At 36.0% G+C, this 25,700-nt stretch overlaps 1 protein-coding gene across 18 annotated transcripts in view; it reads right to left on the bottom strand.

Annotated features, from left to right (window-relative positions):
• LOC135305018 (loricrin-like) overlaps positions 1–25,700 on the bottom strand; it is a 56,490-nt gene that overhangs the window by 14,566 nt on the left and 16,224 nt on the right. For 6 of the 18 annotated variants that reach the window (XM_064428100.1, XM_064428097.1, XM_064428101.1 and 3 more), the window contains exons 1-21: positions 16,189–16,307; positions 13,309–13,504; positions 12,194–12,330; positions 11,806–11,897; positions 10,644–10,752; positions 9,970–9,996; positions 9,577–9,612; positions 8,795–8,839; positions 7,776–7,817; positions 7,576–7,617; positions 7,019–7,057; positions 6,458–6,493; positions 5,765–5,803; positions 5,107–5,124; positions 4,512–4,547; positions 3,070–3,111; positions 2,109–2,138; positions 1,864–1,899; positions 1,499–1,537; positions 1,174–1,203; positions 867–902 (exon numbers count right to left, since the gene is read on the bottom strand). In XM_064428100.1, the coding sequence (XP_064284170.1) occupies positions 867–902; positions 1,174–1,203; positions 1,499–1,537; positions 1,864–1,899; positions 2,109–2,138; positions 3,070–3,111; positions 4,512–4,547; positions 5,107–5,124; positions 5,765–5,803; positions 6,458–6,493; positions 7,019–7,057; positions 7,576–7,617; positions 7,776–7,817; positions 8,795–8,839; positions 9,577–9,612; positions 9,970–9,996; positions 10,644–10,752; positions 11,806–11,897; positions 12,194–12,330; positions 13,309–13,504; positions 16,189–16,218 (1,137 nt within the window). In that variant the 5' untranslated portion in view covers positions 16,219–16,307. Of the gene's footprint in view, positions 1–866; positions 903–1,173; positions 1,204–1,498; positions 1,538–1,863; positions 1,900–2,108; positions 2,139–3,069; positions 3,112–4,511; positions 4,548–5,106; positions 5,125–5,764; positions 5,804–6,457; positions 6,494–7,018; positions 7,058–7,575; positions 7,618–7,775; positions 7,818–8,794; positions 8,840–9,576; positions 9,613–9,969; positions 9,997–10,643; positions 10,753–11,805; positions 11,898–12,193; positions 12,331–13,308; positions 13,505–16,188; positions 16,308–20,599; positions 20,628–25,436; positions 25,618–25,700 lie in introns of those variants that run through there. The other 12 variants (XM_064428107.1, XM_064428104.1, XM_064428103.1 and 9 more) reach the window with 7 other exon arrangements.

Raw genomic sequence — 25,700 nt, forward strand, 5'->3', positions numbered from 1 at the left:
TTTTATCTTTCATTGGCCCCAGTTGCATAATTCCCTTCATCTGAGAGAAAATTAGGGTGAAAAATAATTTTTAAAAATTAAGACAATCTTAGAAAAAATATAGTTTTATAAAATGGAAACAAAACAATGCAATTCAAAGTAGCAGGTCAAATGAATTAGCCAAGGATGACTGTATTTAAAAAAAATTCTCAGTAATATAAAATTACTGTGGTTATAATTTGCTGTTGCAATCTGCCTTTAATATAATCTCAAAAAAGCGCAGTTGTTTCATGCATCTGCAGACCTGTGCCACAGCTGCCTGGCAGGATTATGAAGACAGGAATTACCAAAAAGTATTTGAGGTACACTGGTCTATTTTTGCTATCTGACATAGAGATCCTGACAAAACTCATATCTATCTTAGGGCTCCTTTATTGTACACAAAAAACTGTGAAGGGAAGTAGACATTTATTAGTTGTAGGCTTCAAGATAAATTCTTCATTCAGCTGAGAATCTGACCTAAGGTCCTACAATTTCTCAATGTTACTTCTCTGCTGACAGCAAAGCAGGCAGCAAAGAACTGACAATAAATTCGTATTCTACCATCAACTGGAATGAGAATAGCATCAAACAGACCATTTCTACCATAAATTTATTAAGTTCCACACCTGTGGAAAAGGTATGATAGCAGCAGAAATCTAGGATTCCTGTATATATCTAAGAAAAACACAATGGTCACGTTCAAAACAAGCCATTTAAAATGGATTCAGAAATATATTGGTTAAGAATTCAATGTGAATTGAAGAAAGAATATTTTAAAAATTTGTTAACTTTTCAGGGCAATGGCACTTCACTTTCTCAAGTGTTCTATTCCAACTAACATTTACCTGTCCATAGGAACTGCCACCTTGAGGCTGAGAACCCTGTAAGAAAGGCACAGACTCATTTGTAAAAAGAACTGTGTAAGTGTAGTCACAGCACAGCAGAAGCAGAATCACAGAACATCAGAGAGAAAAGCCCATTTCCATTAAAGGTTCTTCTCAACTATGTTACTTTTTTCCTCATGGTGTTTCAGTGGCAAAATAAATTCAAGGACCACTCAGAAACACTGAGAAGGAAAAAACCCACCCAAAGCCCATTTACAGGACAGGCTCCTACAGAAAAGCTCAAGACAGTTCAGCAACAAAATCTCACCTGGCCATAGGACTGGCTGCCTTGGAAACCCTATAGATAAAGAGAAGATAATTACCACCTTGACAAGGAGGCATGATATCATTGGAAATAACAGCTGCATGTGGGATTCCCTGAAAGGTTTCTTCCTTTTAGGCAAGAAAAGGACACAGAGCAGTGTGCTAACAGCTGTGCAATTGTGCAGCACATTGTCTTATTCTCAGCAGAAGCCGTGGCCCAAATTGAGGCACAGACTGCCAGGGGAAACATCACTCTCAAAAGCCTTCCAGTCATGCTAGTCACAGAGAGACCAGTGAAGAACTTTCTACAGAGCAGCCAGTTTGCTTACCTGGCCATAGGAGCTGCTGCCTGAGAAACTTGGTCCACCCTAAGACAAGGACACCTTTTGGTTACTTCCCTTTCAGTAAGGGGTCCAGCCTGCATTAGCAACAGCAGCAAGCAACTACATCCTAAAGCCATGCAGGGCAGAATGCAGAGCCAGGCATCTCCTGGCTCTCCTGAGGATGCTGAGTGGGATGATTTCACACACTGGGATTCCCGATCAATGAGTAGCATGTGCATACACATTGAATGTGAACAGACACTTTCAGAGAAAATGTCCTTTAAAGTTCCAGTTCTGAGGGTTTACTAATTGCCTTTATAGTGCTATTTCTGAAATGCTCTATTTAGAAATAGCTTATTTCTGATGCTTACCTGGCCATAGGAACTGCCACCTTGAGGTCTGTAGCCCTGCAATGAAAGTAAGAATTCATTTGTAAACAAAGCTATATTGTCTTAGTACAGCAGCAACAGAAAAGTCCATTTCCTCTTAAAGTTCCTCTGTACCATGTTCTTTTTTCCTTCATAGTATTTCAGTGGTACAAACCAAACTCATGGACCACTCAAAAAGTTCAGGAAGGTAAGAAAACAGGCTCCTATGGAAAAGCTCAACATCTCACCTGACCATAGGACTGGCTGCCTTGGGAACCCTAAAAATAAAGAGAAGATAATTACCACCTTGACAAGGAGCCTTTTTTAAAGAGCATGATGTTTATGAAAATCCAGCTGTCCGGGGATTTCTCAAAAAACACAAAAGAGACAGAGCAGTATGCTAATAGCCCTGCAATAGATTGTCCTATTCTCATCAGAAGCCATGACTGCCAACCTTGTGCATATTGAATACTCTTGATGTAGAGTAGTGGCCTCCTTGTGGCCCTGATCCCTAAATCCCATACCTACCATTTTGAGTTTTCTTGTTGCATGAGTGCTGCAGAGAATATTGATGGACTTTTGCATCTCTCCTACCCCCAGCCCCCAAGAGAAGGAAGACCTAAAGAGCCTTCAAACTTGAGTTCATACTATATTTTCAAGTTTTAGTTTACAATAATTTATGGTGCTTCCGTGTGAGTATTTTCTAGAATTCCCTCACTTTTTATCTTTTTTTTTTCCCACAAAAGTAGCTTTATCTTCATGGCTTTAAGCAATGCTGGAAGACACTGCACATAGTTCCACGATTATGATTTTTCATCATTCTTGATATGGCTAAGCAACTACCCTTTAGAACTTATGGATTTTGAGGTCTAATATGCATGGGCTCTGAATCTATCAGTGTGGGCTGATGGTGTGGTAATGAGCCTCAAATCACTTCCTCTCAGGTCCTTGACCCTTATGCTCTGAGTGGAATACACCCATTTCATGCCAACCCAGCACACATGGAAATGCATTTGTGAGCATCACAAACAAAATCATTAGAATACCAGTATCAGATGGTATTTTCATGAACAAAAGCCTGGGAAATAGAAATACCTGGACCTGTAAAATCCATTTTTAAATGCAGAAAATAATTTGTTTGTAAGTTGTGCTGCCCCTGTTTTAGGGAAGTCTGTAGGAATATTTATAACACTTTTACAGTTTACTTACCTGAAGATAAGTACTGCTGCTGGTTTGCTGTTTTTGTCCACTCTACACATGAACAAAAAAAAAGGTTATTTATTTTTAAGAGGAATTGCTTATGCATTAACCCATTTCAAGATGCAATTTTGTCCTCCTATCTACTAGACAGTTGAAGGCTACAAAGTTTATTACACCTTTTCTTACTTTATGTCATCTCTGCGTGCTAAAAATGTATATAAAATTTTATACAAATTAAGTGTTAAAAGTATTTATATATCTTGATATGATTTTCTTAATGAAAATTAATTGTATAATACATCTTTGTGTCATATTGTGGTATTTGAAGTCAGTTAAAATAATTCTGCCTTTCAAATGTAGCTCAAAAATTGCCTTAAACCCATATCTATTTGTATTCATATTATGAATTATAATTATTTTTTTCATTAATAAGCACAACAAACTTTGCACAAAGGCTTTGTCAAAACAAAAATAGAAAAATCCACAGTTAAAACTAACATAAGGAAAAGCCACTGCAAAAAATATTTTGATTTCCAGAAAATATTTAAATTATGAGAGGAATAAAATATTTTTTATATTTACACACTGAAAACAGTTAACCTGCATGATCAAAACACTGTATATTTTAAGTCAGAAATAAAATAACAAGGAAATCTTATTCCTTTCTTTGCCAGCACTCATCACTAGTCATGGAAGAAAATAATGCTATACATTTTGAAATCAGTGGTTTTGGAAAGATAAATTTCATCTGGGGTAACCTGCTACTGATCTTCCAATAAAAGTGAGAATTTGTTGTCATAGTCTGATGGACTGGCATCTAGTGGACTGACTAGCCATTAACAGTGGGATGAATGCTAAAATTACAAAGAACCCAGAAAAATATGTCTGAATGATATTCATAATATTTTAAAGCATGCTTGTAGTGTGATTAGACTGCAATCAATTTTCTAAGTGCCTGGTTATGAAGAAGCAACACTACAAATACAATAGTTCACCTAGGCATTAACATCAGGATTTTAAAAATGTAATTCTGAACGGATGTTTCCATTAAAAAAATGGACTGTTTAAATGAAAATGAACTGTGCAGGTTGCAATTTATATTTGATGTGATACTGAGTAACATTCAAGCTTTAGAATTCCATCCTCCTTCCTGAGCAGACCGAGATGGTCAAATGTTGCCAATTTAGAGAGCACAATAGAATTTGCATAGAGAGGTTTTAAAATTTTTTACATGTAGGAAACAGCTGCAATAGTCTTTATGCAGTAACCAGCTAAGATATCCCCTTTGCTCTAGTCACAGAAATGCCCTAATCCACCACTGTAGTTCGTGACCATCTAAGATATCTCTAAGTTATCCACATTTATATGTTCCCTAAGAGAGGAATTATTACTTAGTTTACTAAGGCAAATCTTCATTTAAAACTCAAGTGTAATGGAGAAAAAATGTCTACCTGTACTATGATCCTTGTAGCAGAGCTTCCCAAACTCTGAAAAAAAAATCCAGAAAAAAAGAAACATAATATAGCACATCTAATTGACTTGTTTAATGCAATGCACTTAATCAGAAAATGCTAAGTTAGTATTTACTATTTATAAACTATTTACTCTGTGAGAATAAAGGGAAAGGTCATATGTGTGATGCACTGTGTACCAGTTCCTAACACCTAGCATTAAGATAGTTTATTCTCATTTCTGAAGGTTTGGGGAGGCAGACTGACCCTACTAATTCTCTACTCTTACATCTTCTGTGGAGAGCAGCAGAGCACAGGTTATGTGCACAACTTTTTTGCACTACCAGTCAGCTTGGGGTTTCCAAATGTGGGGAGGGAAGCTGAGACATCATCACCCCTCCAGCCTGTCTCACTGTCACCTGCACTGCTCATACATCAACACACACAAATCCACTTCCTCATGAGGCATTTTTTTTCTGAATTCTGAGGCATGAGGGACAAATGTAAAAGAGCAGCACACACCATCCTGAGACAACTGGTTTGATCCCCTAAGAACTATGATGATCCTAAGAATCAAAAGAAAAAGTATTCTTACCTGAGGGAAGGTGTGACGCTGCAAAGAAACAGAAAAATCTTTCATTACTTTGCACAAGGGCATGCCCAAACAGAATATTGTAGCAGAGAAAGGCAAAAAGGGCCCTTATCTTTCAGATGTAATTCATAGTGGAATGTGAAAGAATTATATAAGAAGGATTTCATAGAATAAATGCATCTTAACCTTTATTCAAGTCAGAACAACACATTCTATTAGAAATTCAACATATATAAAATATTTCATTATAAAAGCTCACTTCAAGCACCTGAAGGCTAAACTTAGTTTTAGTTCCAAGTAAGCAGACTGGAAAAGCAATAATTAAAAAGTGAGAATGGAAGTAAACTTGCAGAAGAAAATTTCAATAGAAACAGAAAATTAAAACTATTTGGGAACACAGAGACTGCATACATGGAGAGACCTGGTGTCTGCAGCTAATTCATTGCCTCTGCAAGTATTAACAGCAATCACAGAACCATGAGGTTTGTAGCTATCTTATAACACACCTTCCCTGAAGAGAACTATACACATAGGGTAAATCTTGCCTGCCAAAAAATGTCTCCAGGAATATTTCTGAAAATTAAAAACATTGCTGTTTGAAAGCTTTTTGGGTTGAAGTTTTTTGTAGGGAAAATGTGTATTGTAGAGAAAAAGAGCTTACCACAGGTGGAAAAGGGTTGCTGTTGGCAACGACCACAACCTATGGAGAAACCAGAGGAAGCTATTTACTTACCATAAAGATTATTTATATATTACTAAATATGTCAGAAAAATGAAGAATACTAAAATTTGTAAATTTAAAACTCTGATAATAATGCTATGGAAGATCCCTCTTATAAAATGGCATTTTTATTAAAAAAATTAATGCACATCACCAAGGAATGATACATATATCTATATATATATATATATATACATAGTTTACACAAGAGTATAAGCAGATTAAAGATTTGCCCCAAACCACATGATGACACAGCTGTAGAGGAAGAAGCAGGATTTCCTGTTCTGTACCATAGCTACATGCCTGTACTGTGTGCCCTTTTTTGATCCTCAACTTTCTAGCCCAAACTAGAACATAAATTTATTTTGTCTTTATTTAATATTATGATAAAAAATAAAAAAGACTTGATATTGAGTTCATTCAAAAAAACCCCAAAATAAGCCAAGTGCAATAATTGTATCTTCTGCTGTGTTAATGTTCTCTCATTAGAAGCTCTCCCAGCCTCTAAGAACCAAATCAAATCAAATCATATGAATCAATCTGGCTTAAAACCTTGAAAAGTCTTGACTGAAATAACAGGAGTCATGCCAAGTTATAACTGTAAGAATTTTTCCCTTTGAAGAGAGTGCTTACCTTCTTACTGGAATCCGAACTGCTTGCAGGGACAGACTGTAAAGAATACAGGATTCATTTGTTACTTAGGTAAATGTATGGCAAATTAACTACAGCACTATTCTCCACAAGAATATTGTACTAATATGATACCCATGAGGTACAAAACAAAGTAAGAGTCTGAAGAAAGTGAATGTATTGGCAGTTAATAAATGAACAGCTGCAATAAATCTACCTTCATCCAAAAAACTAACCCAAAAGCAAAAAAAAAACCCTTTAAATTCTTAGTAACCATCAAACAAAGCACTGACTTTTGGTAAAGCATAGTAAAAGTAACTGGTGTCCCTTTATAGAATAAATATAATTGATTTTTGGTGAAAAATAGAAATAGGGATACAAAACCACCAAATATGTCATTTATCTGATGAAGATATTTCCAGGTATGATCATTACTAAATCATTTGAAGAAAATTTTCCTTTATCCCCTTCCACAAATTTAATTATTGTTTGGAAAATTTAGGAATAACTGCCTAGATTTTGAATACCTTAGGAAGCTAAAAAGATGTTGAAAAATACAGTTACCTGGCCATAAGTAAGACCACTGCTGGATAAGGATGCACTCTGAAATAAAAAATGTAAATAAGGTGTTTATTTATACAATAATTTACTAATTATTAATTTTTTTCACGTGAAAAAGAAATAAATGAGATGGACATAGAAATTCCTCTACAAATTAAAGAATTAATATGCAAAGATTATAAAGAATCTCTAATAATATTCCAAAATATGCAATATCCAAAGACAATAATTTTACCTGATAAAAAGCGTTACACAGTAAGAATTCTAACGTTGTAGTAGGGAAACAAATTAAGAGTTTCTAATAGGTGATATTGTGTATCACCAATGTGTATATATACACCTTAAAACATAAATTATTAGGCTGTGAACTGTCAGTGTAACACCTTTTAATTCTGGGGTTTAATTTCAGAACCATACCTCAAGCTAACAGTATTTTCCTGAATATATTTAGGAAGACTTCAATAGCTCTACAGAACAGAATCAAATGCAATTTTCAATAAGCAGATGAGTTAAGAAGCATAGTAGGAGACAATCAGTAAAAACATATATAACCAGCTTACATCTCTGCAGGCTTGTAGGCCATATGCACCAGCAGCACCTCCCTAAGACAAAAAATAAACCAGTTATTTCTCATCAGTATTTCTATTTGTAGCAGAGACTCCCACATGAACATTCATTAAATAATGCCATTGAAAGCTAGGAGTTACTATGAATATAGTTATGCTGGGGACAAAAAAGAAAATGTAAAAATAGTACTTACAGGGCCACATCCACTCTTGCTTATTGTGTAGACTACTCCACCCTGAAATAAAAACAGAAGTAAATTATTTCCATATAAAAAACTCAAATGGACAAGGGAGAAAAAACCCAATGCCATGCTATTTATGACATGAAAAGCTGTGCAGCTGACAGTGTGTATGTGCAAGCAAGGATAAGCAAATAAAGAGGTTACCAGTTCACTGGCCCTGCATGTAATAATTCTAATTTAGTGTGAGACATCATCTGTATTTCATATAAGTTTCATCAGCTTTGTCACTGGTCATGAAATCTTTCAAAATGTTACTGAATGGCCCATATTTTATGAAAAAATTAATAACTTCAAGTAGTTATATGACAAGATGAGAAACTCAATTCTTAGAAAAGAATATGTATTATATATTAAAAAATACAAGGAAGAAAACCAGATTTTAGCATATGTATCAAAATAATTTGCATTACTCTGCATCTGGTAATTCATTAAAAGCAGTAAAGATTGAAGAAATGGAATGTTACCAGATAATTCACTAATAAACATAACCACTAGTAAGTAGTAAGCAATACATCCTTGATAACCTCAGTTCAATAAACTGGAGACTCACCAGAAAGTATCTAAGAGTCAAAGAGAAAATAGGCACATTAATGGTAGTGGAGATCATCAACTAAAACCCAAGTATACATTGCTGTGATGAATGAAGTGAAAGTGGTGACAATGCAGACATGCATACCCCAGAAGTTTTAAAAGGCTAACTAGACAGTGCTAGCCCCAGATTTTCAACTGCAAAGATAGCCTGGTGTTAAAAGCAATACAGACATGAAACTGGAGCAAGCTATTGAGTTCAAGAGAGTGGAGGTAGTTGAACTTAGCCCAGGTACAAACACTGGATAAACACCTCTGCCATTCTGGCTTAACTAGTAGAGCAGATATTTCAGTACAGCATTAAATCACCTCACATTATAGAATTTTAGTAATTCAGCATTATTGAAGGAAAACATACAAATGCTGGAATTGAGGACTCATACCTGACTGCCTGAATAGCTGCTCTGAGAAGAACTGGAAGGTCCAACCTGAAAAGAAACCAGACTGGTATTTATTATCTTGCTTAAAAATTATTTTAAGTGATTTTCAGGAAAGAAAGTTCTACTTGGTGGGAAAAGGAAGAACCCACAAAGTAGTTTTCTACTACTTAATTCCACCAATACTATTAAAATTATTTCAGAGATCTTTCAAAACAAATCAAAACTGTGCCAATCCAGCTGTTATAAATAACATAATTCTGCTGCTTGCATCCTTTTGTATCTGACCTCACACACTTGATGTTCATCATTGAGGAGGAGATCTACACCACCACAATCATAAAACAGCTGATGAAAGCTTTTTACTTATATGATTATGTAAGCATTAACATATTTGCTGTAAAAAAGCAAAGAAGGAAAATAAGCTTCTTCACTGAGCTGCCAGTGAAATTTTTCAAACAAAAAAATCAAATAGCTATATTTTATATCTAGTTCATGATTTGCAGAAGGCAAGTAAATCAGTGATCTTGAACAGGAAAAAAACAATAAGAATAAAGAGTGAAAAGAGAAAATAGAAAACTTCTATTATAGAGCTACTACAGATTAGCAGAAAAAATCTGCAGAGGGAAACGGTAATGAGGCTGACAGTTTTGGATTTTTAATCAACAAAGACAAACTAACAAAAAGAAAATGAAATTGAGTTACAAGGGGGGATAAAGACATGTCTAAAAGCAAATTTTGACTAGGCCTTGGCAGGATGCCAATGTCTTTGGAGAAGGCATATTTACCATGATGCATCGGCCTGTTGAGTAAGTCCCTCCACGCTGCAAGAGAATACAGGTTCCAGTTACTATTTAGTGACTGGTGTAAAAATATCAAATTACTTTAAACAGGAAATCAACTGAATTCACATTGATGGTCCGAGTGAAGTAAATTAAGTGTTTAATTGCTGACAATATATTACACATTTTAACAATATAACATGCAAACTGATGTTAACTAATTCAAAATAAAAATACATTCAAAACTGAATAAAAAATGAAAGCATAAATGACATCTTGCTAGGAGAGTAATTTGCATGGTACAATAGAATCTTAATGCTACAAGCCTGAAACAACTGGACCAGTAGGATAGGAACTCTAAAACTGGAAGTTGGGAAATTGAAGAAAAATTGCTCTTACCTTGTTACATTCTAATTCAATCATAAGCTGTAGGGAAAAAAAAAAAAAAAAAGAGGAAGCATTACAAAATTATTCAATGAAAAAAACCCCCCAGCTTATTATAGGAAACAGAAAATACACTTGGTGAAGTGAGAGATTTAAGGCAGGTGTTCACTCTTGGTTACATCACAAGTTCACATAAATCATTGCTGCTGCAGTCCAATACAGTAGATTTGAGGAGGCTCTCTTTACTTGAGCTGCCAATGTTTAACATGTTTCATATAAGCAAATTCTTGTCAAAATAATGTTACCAACTCCTTTCAAGAATATGCTACTGTTACAGTTCTCAGGGGCTGAGGGAGCAGTTAAGAATAGCACTGTACTTCAGAAGTACAGTACAATTCTATAACCAATTTTATTCTCTCTTTTTTTTTTTTTTTGCTTTAAGACATGGATTGTTTTGATAAATAGATTATTACTTTCCTCATTTCTGTAGGAGAAAAAGAGTAAAAGAGTATTAACTTTATTTTTTCATCATTTTTATAAGAGGATTAAGCAGTTAAATTAAAATGATTGAAAACAACTAATGATTTTGCCTTAGTTAATGAATAAACGACAAGTGTATATCTTGTATCAAGCCAAAGATACTTTAATTATTGTATTAATTTCTATCATTCAAATACACTAAAACATACCTTCCTTTTACTTTTTCCTGTTGCATTAACTGACGCAGAATTCATAGGTGTGAGAGTTTTGCTTTGAATTCCAACCCAAAAGTTCTCTAGATTTTGAACAACAGTTGCACTAGAGAGAAAACAAAATAATTTATTTTCTATCAAAATATTTCAATATAAAATACTAATAAACTCTTGTCCCCCTTTGCCCCCAGCCAAGAATATATACTGGGTTCTGGTTTTAAGTGCATACAGTGCAAGTTTCACAGAATACTTTTCTTTGTAGTGGCTTGTATTATCATCCAGCATAACTTTGAAGATAACTAAAACAAATGCTGAGGGATAGACATTGCCTGAAGAGGGATAGCAGAAGAGAGATAGACACTGCTTGAAGAAGCACTGACGCCAGTGAGGAGCATTGGCTCAAATGTCCATAAGAATTGTCCCACATGCTCTGACAATCTGCATCTATGATGGTGAACTGATTCTCATGGCAATAATGATTGGAAGCAATTGTGGTTTTGTATTCTTTTGTCTGTTCTTGGTATTCCTCAAGATTTAATGAAGCAAGGTAAGGATGGCCCTATCATAAATCTGCACTTCAAACAATGCAAGCTATCAAATATTTAGGTATTTTCCAATATACTTCAAGCATACATTTTTTAGGGTAGGTGGTGTTTTTACAAGGTTCACATCTGCAAGAAATGTAGCATCAAAAGTAGGCTAAATCCATCTTCTGCTGTTTTCAGAAATTAGTTCATAGGTCATACACTTATTCTAAAATTTATAATAGAAGAATTTACATCAAATTACTATTCTGCCACTGTTCAAAATGAAGAAAGGTACAACTGAATAGGTCTGAATTTCTTTTTTTCAGGGAAGGAGTTACATTAATATTTTGTTGCTGTTGTAATTAAGGAATTCAAAGTGTAAAAAATGGCTACTGGAAGATCCATTAATAACATTATACTTAATGGAATTATTTACATATATTAAGATCCTTAGGACATTAACTTTTACAACTATATCTTGAAATGGAAATAATTTAATGAACACAGTGTGAAGTTATGACAAACTATGAAAAAAACTACGTTGGACAAGAATATCTCAAACAGCAACACAGGTCTATCTCAACAGAAAAAGAAAATTTCAAGGCAAAAAACCCCAACGAACAACTACTTACATAAATTGAAGCTCTCTAACATCATGTGGAGCAATCCATGTTGTTGTAATCTTCTGTTTCACATCTGAATTTGCATTACTTACTGCTGAATTCTGCAATTAAAAAGAAATACATATAATTATTTAAAATGTAAGAGTGATTTTAGCTATATGATTAGAGAAACTGTCTCTACTACACAGGTAAGATAACACTGATGCCCTGCTACAAAGAGCCAGGGAACTTTTACATTAGGTTCATACCACATATAAAGGACAGATGAAGTTCTTGAGAAAACCTAACCTTTTAAACTCTATTGAAAAAATACCTTTGCTGTATAAAAATGATCCCTACTTCTCTAATTTTAAAGAAACCCAAGCTCCAGTAAGGATTCCAGAGACTACACACATACCGTCATGTTATGACATTCCAAGCCTTTAGTGTTTGGATCTGTAATTTTAAAAGTACCAACAGGAACATCTCCATCTATTTCTCGAGCTTGTAGATTAAATCCTTTAAATCCAGCATCTCCAAGTGCTTCTAGAGTTACTGTGAAAAGAGGCATTTTGAAAAATGTAAATTTCATATACCACCAAAACTGCTTAAATGTTTACCATGCAATTTGCTTCACTCCAAGGCACAAGATTGCATTGTGCATAATTCTGCACAGTGCAGAAATTACTTTAAGCCCTGTACAATTCTTTAAAAAACCATTTAAAATACCTTTCTTAATTATAAAGGGAATGGCAATAAAGGAAATAATGGAAAAAATTTGGAAAGGCACTTCTCTATAAAGTAACATGGAATTAATGATTTACTGACAATTTCAAAAGGAATTCGCTCTACCAAATGAGCAGTGGCCCTGCTGTGAAGATGCTCCATCCAGAGCAATTTGGGATTAGGAAGATAAAAAAGGGGGTTTAAGCCACAATAGCTCCACCTCATGCAATGAGATAAAATCTGGGATGCAGCTCTTAGAAGAGTGACTCAAAATGTATCACCCTTAAGTAGTCTCATACTGCGTCCTGAATTTTTATTTTCCTGTAGGATGACAGCGTGTGAAGGACTAATGAGGAGGATCCCTTTGTATTGCAGAGGCCTGATTCAACAGCAAACACTCAAATGCAAAGTTAACAAGCAACTAATTATTAGTCCAGTTTGGCTAGCTGTCTTACTCAATTTTAATTTTGTCACAAAAAAATTACAGCATAAATTAGGATATATTTATTAGATAAAGAAGAAAGAAAGAAAGAAAAAGAAAGAAAGAAAGAAAGAAAGAAAGAAAGAAAGAAAGAAAGAAAGAAAGAAAGAAAGAAAGAAAGAAAGAAAGAAAGAGCATTCTCAGTTATACAAGTATGTCCATATAGACATTAAACATAAAAGATAATAACATGTCAGGTATATATAAACAAGATTGAAGTCAAAAAAATAAATTATCTAGACTGAGAGAGAAATGGGGAGATTTTAATGAAGATTGGTAATTCTGGTAGACACGGACAAAGAATTTATGTCATTCCAATTGTTTACCTTGGACTTCATTTCCTGGCTCAAAGTTATCAAAAGATACAGCAATAATATATGGTGGTGCAGATGTCTGTGGTTCAGCTTCATAGTTTGGTAACAGAGAATCACAATCAATTGAGGTGTTTGTCTGTGGAAAACCAAGGATTCCAGGCAAAAATATCCCACAGAACAAAAAAACAAAGCAGGAGTGTCTCCTCATCTGTGGAACAAAAGACAATACAGGTCACAGGAACTTCTTTTAAATAGTTGCCTTGTTTGGCAAATATCAGTTTTTTCTCCAAGACAAGAAACAAACAAACCTAGAAAGCTGCTCTCTCTTTGCATTCATGTGTTTTGTAGAAAACAATTAAAATACTTATATACACTGGCAGAAAAATGCAATAAGTGACACAAATATTATAATTAAAAAATACTGAATTATTAATGGAAGTTTAAATTTTGAGGTTACATGTCAGCAATCCATTAACAGACATGTCTGCTGCATTACACCTTTGAACTAGAAAAGTTCCTCACTGTTGCACTGGCAGATTTAGCTCATCTCCTTGGCTATGCAAGAACTCAGAGGGAATCCTTGCTCTCAAACTGTAGATATAACCATGATTAGCATGCTCTTCTTTGACTGCTTTCCCTACTCTCACTTCCAAGGGATAGTCAAGAAATCTAATTAAATGCCCTGGAGTACTCTTAAAGATTTTCAAAGTATTTGTTTCCTGAAGGACTTAGCAAGAGATTTCTGCAAAGTCCTCTGGAACTACTAAACAGTTTAAAAATACTAAATTACTACTGCATGCTTCCTATTAGTAAGAATAACTATAACCAGTAAATAAACTATAACCAGTACAGAAATTCACAAGAAATAACTAAGAGACAAGACTGAAGTCCAATTTTCCAGGACTGTCCATGAAGAAAAAATGTATTTTCTTTATAGTTCACTTGCAATGATAGTAAACTGTTTCCAAGAAAGAAAGAAAACATTTCCCAAAAGTATTCTCAGGTGTTTAATATCAGATATTTCAGCCCATGTTCAAAATATAAATATTCAACTATAGCACTACATACTTAAAAGGCAATTACATCTTATGAACAACTCACTCTTCCAGTTACAAAATTGCTGATACAACTGTTCAATCTCCAGAAGTATTTAATAATGCTATTTTACATGCTGTCTGCTACAGGATTGCCTCATGTGACACAACAGACAGTAACAGAAAGAATGGAGGTATTTACTTGAGATTTTTTAAAGCATTTCAAACACAATGAAAGAGATATGCTCAATTTGTACCATCTACCTGTGTATCTTAATTCATGTATAATTGTGTAAGATCATTTGGTTTTATATGTGCTAATGAAATAAATAACAGAAGCATCTGAAAGCAGGGGAAAAATACAGCTCTGAACGTTTATGTACTTAACTCTGAACTTCAACAACTTTTTAAAAAGCCACTGAGTCAACAAATAATAAGACAGGTGACTGTGAAATGTTGAAAGATTTCCAAGTAGGATGATGGAGGTTTGCATGGTGTCACAACTACTCAGAGCACAACCAGGAAAGTGATAGATGCAAGTTATCATGTCTTTAAAGAAGATGAAGACTGCACTTCTCCAAAGCCTCATCAAAGTGTCACTCTAATGGGATCCTGGTGAGCATCATGTTTTGGTTTCAGCACGCTGGGCGCGGTTATCCAATCTCTTGTGACGATTTTGACGTGGCCCACCTCTAATTAAGTTTTAAATACAGCATGTGGGTGCTATTATATCAACAGATGTGGTAAACAGTGATTTAATATGAACCAGTCTGTGTGTTGTTGAAATCTGTCTGACTCATGGAGAGATGGAAAAAAAGTTTGTTTCTAATGAGGTGTTTCATTTCAAAGCACAAAGTCCTAGTTTAGCTAGGATTGGAAAATTGTCTGGAACTGCACTCTGCCATGAAAGAAAGCCAGTCTGAAATATTTCCTCTTTTTCTTGCTAGAAAAGAGCCAGAAATTCAAGTACAACGAGTTGAAACATGGCTGAGAAGCCTTCTCTTTGCACTAGCTCTCTGATTTAATAGTTCCAGAGGTGTTCTATGAGTCTCATCATGTCATCTTTTGGAACTAGCTTTTAGATGAAAAAGAGAGATATTAGCATCTTAAAAAATTCCAAGTCCAGACTTCAGGCAGAAAACTTCCATGGGCTCTGAGTTCCAATACATAATCCATGCAATTATGTTACCTTGCATCACATATTTTACTTTTTCCCCATGAAAAATGTAAATAAACAAAAATTAAATATTTATAAAATAGAAGCATAGAGAATTCTGGCAAATAAATGTTATTTGCAGACTTCTAATTGGTTATAATGATGAAAAATTAACTATATCCTCAGTTCCTTCATCTGATGGGAAATTATAATTATTATTTTATCACAGATTCAAACCTTTCTCCCTGTGAGTCTATGTGGCCCTCACCTTAAGCTGCTACCTTAAGAATCCTATTCCATATTTAGTCTAACATGTCTTCAGGCCAACCATTAAATCCCTGCTAGTTAGCTACTGCGTTCAGTCTAGTGGACTCAGGAAGAGACACTTTGGTGGTTTGCTCCTCCAAAGCCTTGGGCAAACTTCTGAATAGAGGCAACAGTTGTTTTAAAAGCTTTTAAATATGGAGCATTTAATGAATATGATAAATACCTCTCCATAATTTGAAAAACACAGTCCTTGCAAGTCCATCCTGCCAACAGTTTAAGACTAGCTGCAGTATACCCCTTTCTATTCCCATTCTTTAGGAGTATTTTTCTCCTTCTTCTAGATGCTCCTGATGAGCCACAGACTTACTCTTTAGCCCTCGAGAATAAGCATTAGCAGTGAGTGTGCACCCTGTCCACCACATCCCCACAACACACCTTATCGACCAGGCGCTGCTGCGTGGGCATCCTCCGGTCCCTCTGTGGTCAGTGTGGAGGAGCTGCAGCCGGGCACTGCGGTGCCCAGCAAGATGAGACAGAGGAGGCAGAAGGCTCGGCCAATCCGTGCCGAGGCAGGAGCCAGCGTGGCCAATCAGGGCCGCCTGCATCTGCCCTGGAAATTGGGACACCACAGGTGGGACTGTCCTGCCCAGAGCTGGCGGTGACAACACCCTCCTCTCAGGTGAGTCACGCCCCTCTGACCTTTATCGAGGCATCTGGCACAGGCAGGGCTTCTGAAGGCTGGTAGCCTAAACCAGTATGTCGACTAAAATCAAAAGAATTATTCTATACAAAACCCCCTACTAACATTTCATAACAATTCCAGTAAAATATTCTATATTAGTCTCAATCTGTTACCACAGAGTATTCTGCTGCTACTCTTTCACTTTTCTACTCCTTTTTCACAGTTGGAAAAGATTTGGAAATTCTAATGACTGTCATACTTCCAAGCATTTTCTTAGAGCAAAGAGTTAATGAGGCTGTTTCCTCTCATGCACCTTGTGGGGAGAATCTGAAGTTATTGCAACTGACTTGCACTCAAAACTAACATCTTCAGAAGATTTTCACATGGTCTCTACTGGAGACTGGGAGAAGTCCAAAAGCTGAATGACATAAAATAGAATAGAATAGAATAGAATATTTTCAGTTGGATGGGACCTACAATTATATGTCTAATTCATGCTTGTCCAAATGCCTCTGAAATACTGACAGGCCTGAGGCTTTGACCACCTCCCTAGGAAACCTGTTACAAGGCATGATGAACCTCTCAGTAAAGAAATGCTTCCTAATATCCACTCTGAACCTCCCCCAGAACAGCTTTGAACCATTCCCACACATCCTATACTGGGCACCAGGGAGAAGACATCAGCGCCTCCCTCTCCACTTCCCCTGCTCAGGAAGTTGTGGAGGTCAATGAGGTCACCACTCAGGCTCCTTTTCTCCAAACTAGACAAGCCCAAAATTCTTTGGTGTGCCTAACAGGACATTACTTTCAGCTCTTTGTTGACCTCCTCTGGACATTTTCAAGGACCTTAGCAATATGACAGACATTCCTATTTAATCAGGGAATTCAGTGAATCTATGAGTCTTTGGTTAATGGAAACCCTTGCACCAAGGACTGTTTATAAGAGCCTTCTTCAACTCCTTAATGTTCATTCATTTAAATGTATTTAAATTCAAAATGCTCATAACATTTTAAGAAAATTAGCTATTTTTAAGATTTAGTGCATTTAACTAACTGTATTCTCTTTCAGTTAATTACCTTTAATAAAGGAGTAGCATTTTATTTATATTGTTCCATTATTCCTATGTGCTGGTATCCATTGGGAAGGAGATCATAATCCTTCTTCTCTTACTATACCACCAAACTTACCATTAATACCAGTGTTATAAATAGCAGTACAAAATCATGCTGCACACCACAAATGCAATAGCATACCAGTAACACCATCAAATAAATTACACAGTAAAGCAATGACAAGTGCTCACACCAGAAACACATAACCAAAGAGATGGGATCTTGCAAATGTGTAATGCAAGACCTCCCTCACAACCAGCTAGAAGATACTGAGAGGCAACCAGAGGGATCAGAACTGTTTCTCCAGGCTACTCTGAGCAGCACTGAGCACTCCATGAATATTTGATTTGACAGTGAGATAGATAAATGTCAGGCAATGAATCGCTGTAATCTTGGTAATATGATTATAAAGAATATAGATAACACAAGCAATATGCTTTTGTTGGCTGTAGCACTAATAAAATACTACAGTGAATAAGCTGGTAAAGACTCAGACCATTAGTTTACAATGTGAGAGTTGTAAACGTGCGTCCCTCTTACACAACACTATGCTTGCAGTTCATTTCAAAGGAACAGTATTCCCACTGAATCAAACATAGGAGACTGATTCAGTATGAATTTACCTGTACTCTAAAACGCCAGTTCAAAAAATAAATAAAGTCTTTTTCAGGTCTACACACTTGAAAGGACAATTTTGAGATCATAATTTAAATACTAGTTGAACAAGTGGTAAACTCCCGACTCTAGTGAAACCATGATTACAAAGTTTGCTATGTGCTGAAACTCCTGTGCAGAACAACACTACACTGTGTGCCCATGGATTTCCCTGGTGCTTGGAATGCCTTCAATGCAAATTCCCGTGGGAATATTAGCCTCTTTTTTTTTTTTTAGCTGTGATTGTATGTAGCCCATATGGAGTTAGCTGGTCTTTCTTTAAAATAATCACTTTAGATTTGTCCCACCGACAGTGGGCCAATTCATTTTAAGAAGAAGCCTGGGAGCATGGCAGAGAGGCCAGAGCACAGAACACTGAAAGGAAGGGGATACCTACTGGGAAGTGGGTGAAAATTTTAAAGGGTACATGATGGACACAGGGGAAGCCAGCTACTCACATAAGCAAAAGACTGTCTTCTTGAATAAAGGACTGCAAACCCTGGCAGAGTTTTCAGTACTACCTTGTTTCTAGTAAAATCTGTTTAAAATAAATCAGAGTGAACAGCCCACTTCCTTCCTCCTCACTGACATCAGGACCTCCAACCACTTTCACGACCCCCAACAGCTTTCTGCTTGCTCTCTACACCACTGACCCAAAGATGACTTTTAATCTGGCAGTTTATGCTGCACCTGTTGCCAACATACATATATAAATAACATGGTAAAATAGGTGAAGTTATTTTCATCAGGGTCTGGTATCCTTATCAAACTGCTTTGATGTTTCCCATAGGCAATAGATACACTCCTGAGTCTTGGCCTGGGCAGGAGAATTGGCAAACTCTTTGCTCAGATGCCTCACATGTGCTGGACACAATGAGTGTTGCAACAGTAGCCGCTCCAAAATGATTTCACAGAAAATATACATAACAAGTGCTGTTACAGATATGAAGTGCTGAGTTTGTAACAATCTATGTCTTTTGTTAAGTACTCCAAAGTGACTCTATGGAACAGTAAAAATGAGTGGGAAGGGAGGGAAAGAAACTTCATTTCTTCCAAGAATTATTTTTCACAGTCCTGAAAAAAATCACAACTATTTCTGAACATCCTTGACTCCTCTTATGTGCCAGGTGCCTTTCCAAGCTCTCCCTGTCCTTTCCTTTGTTTCCTCCTTGCTTCAACAGAGAAGGTCAAGAATAATCCCTACAAATGACGGAAATTAAATTGTTCTCCTGACATCTATTATGATCATTTGAGACATTTCTGTAATATTCCACATTTCATCAAATGAAAGCAGCTTTCTCAGTTTACAGTATTAGTGTGATAAGAGGATGTTATAATTGTATACTTTCTGTGTATAACTCCAGAGTACTCAACAGAAGTTATTTTCAAAAACATTCTAGTCTAAATTTAGTGGTAAGGATTCCAAGGTGAATTATGATTAAATGAAAAGACACACTTATTTAGTCTTCCTTCAGAACCAGCATGTCTCCTGCCTTATACTAGCATGTCAATATTTACATCCTGTTTCCAAGGACTTAAAGTATTGCCACATTTTTTATTTATAAAGGAACATTTTGCTTCTCATGCTCAATAAATAGATTCCCATCTTGAAAATACACCAACATATCATATAGCAATATTACATATTGCTCAAAATAACACTAGATATAAATATGTTTTTATTCTTCAGAAAAAAATGTTAAAAAAAATTGTAATACCAACTAAAATTTACATAGTATATTTTGCTCTCCCAAGGAAAAGGAAATATGTTAAATATCTTCTTGATAAACATTCAACTCTCTGATAATTCAGAAAACCCCATTTTTCCAGGGAAAAAAAAAATATTAAAATTATCCTTTCCTACATATTAAAAAATTTCAACTCCATGTTGTCTTTAATTTCTTGTCTTCACTCATGTTAGCACTTTTCCTATCTGATTTGAACCCTGCTAACATCTGTCTAAAAATAAGTAATTCTATAAATAACGAAATGGTTCACACCCTGAAAGTCCGAGATAGATTAAGTCACTGGGATCCTGACATGAGAATTAGTGAGCAAAAAACAGGTTTGCCTTGACTTGACATAAGAGTAGAAAAGGAGTGATCAAATGGATTACTTCTACCAAACCTTTTGTGTCCCAGAAGAGGTGAGGGTGAACAAGACTGTGCAGAGTGATGGGTGCCATGCATTTACGTGCTGCTCAGGAGAAGCACCTGACATGAACAGCACATACAAGAGCAATGACATATGAGCATTGCATCACGTTATCTCATGCATTGTGCAAGCTAACAAGTGGTATTGTCCCTTTGTGCTTTTAAGGTGAGTGCCTGGGTGTGGCTGCAAACATATGCAATACTTCATATAAGCCACAGTGACTACCATTTGTTAGTGACTTACCAGACTCTCCATTGAGATTTAAGTAAACCTACAAATGTTAATGGAATGGAAGAAATTATAGCTGAGGGATCCTGCTACCAAGATATGCAGTCCATGAGAAAACTGGAGCCTTAATATTAACAATGAAAATTCACTGTTTCCCCAGTCATGGAGAAGATAAATGGTCTCTCTTACATGCATTACCTACTGGTATTACTGAGAAATTCTCTTTGACTGTAATTTGTATTTATAGATCCAGAATACTTCAAGTACCACTGAAATATGTTTACAGGCTATTTCTAAGTCCCTGTGGCCTAGAGAATTCTCCTGCACAGTGGGGTTAAAGCAGTGCACCTCTATCCCTGTATGGTCCACTCATGAGTGAGCAGCTGGCATTCAGACATGTAAATTCAGCTTTAGAGCTTCTGCCAGTCCAACAGTAGTGGGTCAAAAGCAGCACAGATATAGGATACAAATGCTATAAATAGGAGTTTATACTGGATTATATAAACTCCCTTTGTTGGTGTATGCCCAGTCATTGAAAAATGTTGGCTGCTTAGGCTAACTGAATTTTTGCTAATTTGGGGGACACATCATTGCATGGCTTTAACAGATAACCATGAGACCTGCACCACTGTGTGATCAAAAAAGGTGTGGTTCTGTTATTAATAAGCATAGAGCTGCAGCTTCTAAGAGTTTCTTTCAATCTCTCAGGCCAAGAGGGAGATGTCCTTACTAGTGAACATTCCTTTGGAATTCAAAATCAACTTTAAACACTTGTTATTAACTCCTTCAAAAGTGTGACTAAAGGTTAAGCAGATTACTTATCTTTGTGTCAATCTATACAGGTTGTTGCTAAGTAAGAGAATGTGACTGTAGATTTGGGTAGTCACAGTTCCATCATTTACAGAAGCCAAAAATCTGTCATCCTAGAAGGAAGCATACTTTTTATGGGAAGAGAGATTGTCTAATTTTGCCTAACTACATGTGCACAGCTACTGGAGAGCAAAAAGGAAGCAGAGCAGAGAGGGAAGGTATGATGGGCTCATGTTATTATTTCCAATAATATCCAATTCCCAAGAAACAGACAGTTAATATATTTTCCAGGACACAATAAACAAAGCATTTGATATTGTACAGGTTTCCAGCAACAAACAGTAACAATTCCCCTGCATTCTTCCCGTTTGTCTCTGAGCACACCTCACAAACAGCAACCAAGTAATCCCCACAGCTCCCTGTGAGGCAGGGAAGTATTGCTGTTTACACCCAATTCCGCAGATGAGGAAAACAAGTCACAGAGGGATTAAGTGACTCGGCCAAGGTCATATAGAAAGTCTGCTGCCACTCATGGTATGTGTCAGCCCTTGTCAGCACTCAGTGACACTCCCTGAAAAGTTCACTCAACCCCTTTCTCTGCATAGGCCAGCATCTTTAAGATTTCATAACTATCATCTTCCACCCTAACCTTGACTGGAAGAAAATTTGTCAGCCCGGGCCAGAGTCAGGCTGAGCGTGATCCCCGGCTTTCTTACTTTTTGATTAGGGCTCTTGATTATCTACAAGATTGTACTTTATTTTCACCTCTGCCAGAAATTCCTCCTAAAGGACTCCTCTAATTTAAACCTAAATAGGTGGGCTGGATAATATCCATACCATAAATACATGCAGTAATTATTTTCTAAGATTCATACATATTTCTCTCAGGACACAAACTTTCCAATTTCTACTCCTGCATTTAAAACCCTCCACCATCCTTTCCTATACAATAGAAATCAGCTCAAAGTTTCATAAATTCATGCCATACAATGTGGATATATCTATATAACTATATATATATAGATATATATATACACACACATACAGATAGCATAATACCTCTCGTATAGACAGTATTACACTATAGACTGGAATATGTAAGTGTCTAGAAAAAAATAGCAGGAATTATCTAAAAAAAATTAAAACACACATCCTAAAGTGTTTCACTTTTACAGTAGCTTTCCAAACAAAATCTCTGATGTATTTTATGTGTAAGCACTAATGTAATGAATTTCCTTGTGTTTGTGTATTAGAACAGTTAGTGGACTTAATGGGGATTTCTTTAAGTGTGAGAAACTTAAATGAACCTCATACAGTCAACAGTGCTTTTTGCTCAGTTTAAACAGAAATACTGAGATTCAGCCACAGCCAAATCAAGAAGCCCAGGGATGAATCAGCACATTTAAGGCATGATAGCAGATCAAACAGAACCATTTCTTCTATGCTGTTCATACCAGGTTTCTAGTACTATATCAAACCACTGAGGTCCTCCTTCCCCTCTCTCACGTTTTTCAAATTGAAATCTAAGATTCTTGCATTCTAGTGTGTTTCTAATTAAAAGCAATCCTATGCCCATAATAGCATAGTTGTTCCATTATGTTGCCAGAAAAGTAGCAGAGCTGCTCTTGGTATTTTTCTTTTACTTATTCAATAACTGAGCCTTTCAGTTTGTTCATTTATAGTGCTGTTCCAAAACCAGGAGTGCCTTTTATTTGAGAAAAAATAAAAGGAATAATTTTAAAAATAAAAAATAGGCATGAGAGCTGGAGGAGTTGCCATCTCTTCCTTGCTCTGTCACAAATTTCCTGTATGACTCTAACAAGTCATTAATTTCTATATGCCTCATCTAGAAAATGAGATAATGACATTTAACTATTTCATTGGGAGGCTTAATGGTTGTGAAATTTGCTGAGCTTCTTGGATGGAAAGAAGCTGCTGTCAGAGTAAACAGTAATAGCGTGATGATGTTTGCTGGGAAGGTTATAGGAGAGTCACTTTGTAACAATATCACAATTCTGCATTACACAGGTAAGATTGGCCAACAAGTGAGTCACTTAGTGAGAAATTTGTATTTTCCTTTGTTTGTGGCATCTGTACATACTGTCTGGACACCAAAATCAAGACAAATTTTTAATGCTCTGTAAGTCTATGGAAAGAGATATTGTCTTTAGAAAATAAAACATCCTTTCTCCACTGTTAGAATCTAATTGCAAATATCAGACTACAAAAGACTTAGAAAAATGTCTTTGGGCTTTAAAATTTGCTATGGATTAGTACAACCCACCATGTGACAGATCAGTCAGAGACAGTACACATCTATTGATTCTTGATTTTCCCTCTGATATTCTAGAAGGCAAAGGGACTTGAACTAATGTGTCTGGCATTCACATACCCTTAGGTAGGAATACATCTGTTGAATCTGAACACATTTGTGAAAAAATACCTAATTCATACAGTCAGTGGCAACCACAGCAGCTTAGGATCTCTAAAAAGCCCCACATAAACTTTCTGGAGCACCTCTGTGGATGTAGGTATCTAATGTTAGATACACACACTCAGCAGTTCTAATTTCCCAGAGCTTCACCTCTCCCTAGTGTCTCATCATCTCTCTTCTTCTCATCTATATTTGCTGGGATTTGGAGTTTTTTAGGTTTGTATTCCTTTTACTGAGAAGATGATGAGATATCAAATATGCTTCTAAATTGCTTTTGGCCATGAAATTTGTGATGACTATCTCCTGCAACCTCAAACAATTCAAGCTGACAAAATGATTCATAACATATTTTTGGGCAACAACTTGAAACTAATGTTTCTGTTTCCACCACAGCAATCCTCATTTCCTTTGTGATAAGGGTTTATACTGGTCACCTAAATTCTCTGAGATGTTTTAATGTTGGTAAAACGCCAGTGACTATGGGTTGTTTCCACCTTCAAATTAAAATATCGCCTGAAGGAAATATATCTGTTTATATACACTGTTTGTAAATAGCCAATATCCACAGCAAGATCCTTGAGTACAGAAAATAACAAGCCACCTTTTTACTTGAAAAAGAAACTTAATCAAGCATATGCTTTCAACAAACATGTGTTATGAAATACCGAGGAAGAACAGAAGCATTGTACAATTGAGAACATAGTATGTGAGAGACAGAGAAAGCTATTCTTGTATCATTGTCTACAGAAGATATTCTCAAAGGTAAAGCATGGGATTATAGGTGTGTGTTACAATCATAGCAGAAATAAAATCCAGTCACAGTGGCACTACAACCTGTAGCACTGGTCCATTTAAATCAGAATGCTTTAGAAATCAAACTGAATATTCTCTAGGAAACATTATCTGTGTGCAGGAGAGCCATGGTTCAGAAAAAAATATGAGATCTTGGAACAATTGTGATGTTCACATATACAGTCAAACACAGGGCAACTAGCTAGATAAACAGTATTTAGGATTTCAGCACACCATTTTGCAGTGGCATACAGAAATCTGTCCACAGCAACACAGCTGAATAAGGATCCTCTCATACCTGTCACATTTCATGGTGTCATATCTTAAAGATCAGGACATTCCACAACCTCACGCTGGTGCCTACTGAACTACTGTATCATTGGAAAGTGAATAGTTCTGAGTAGGGCCAAAAGGTGTAATTTAAATAGATTTGTAGCTAGTTGCACTTTTCAGCTCTATCACCAAGTGAGTTGATTCACATCAATACGAGCAAAACAGAAGGTTAATTATGATATACATGTGTCCAGAGCTCTTAAAGTGAGTGAGCAGCTTAAAACATTCATTCTGCAACTAGTATATTACGAAACACACATGATCTAATTAGTCAATATCCCTAAAGGAACAAAAGGTTACCATCTACTGTATCAGATTTCAAAAACTCAGTCATAAATGAGTTAAAATAGAAATCTGTAGCACATATTGAAAGTGAATGTTTCTGCTTGGTAGTGTCTGAATAATGCTAATGCTGTTAGGACTTTAAATCAATGACAAATTATGAACTATTGTGTTAAGATTAGAAATTAGATGCAGAAATACCTGAGCAGACTGCTCCACTTCTCTTACTCTTTCTTCACCTGGTTTTGTAGGGTGGAAGGGTTTGCATTCAGTAAACACTTTGCAACAAAAAAAATCTCAATACCGATTTCTACTAAGGTGCTCAATGCAGACTCCTGCAAGTCAAATGATAGAAGATCATTTGGGGCAGCAAGACAGGAGACAGCTTTAAACCTCTGAAAACTTTCAGGTTAATTTACTCTAAATTTTAAAACAATAAGATTCACCTGTTTTGCAGATAGCTGA

This window comes from Passer domesticus, chromosome 7 (assembly GCF_036417665.1).
Source record: "Passer domesticus isolate bPasDom1 chromosome 7, bPasDom1.hap1, whole genome shotgun sequence".
Taxonomy (NCBI): domain Eukaryota; kingdom Metazoa; phylum Chordata; class Aves; order Passeriformes; family Passeridae; genus Passer; species Passer domesticus.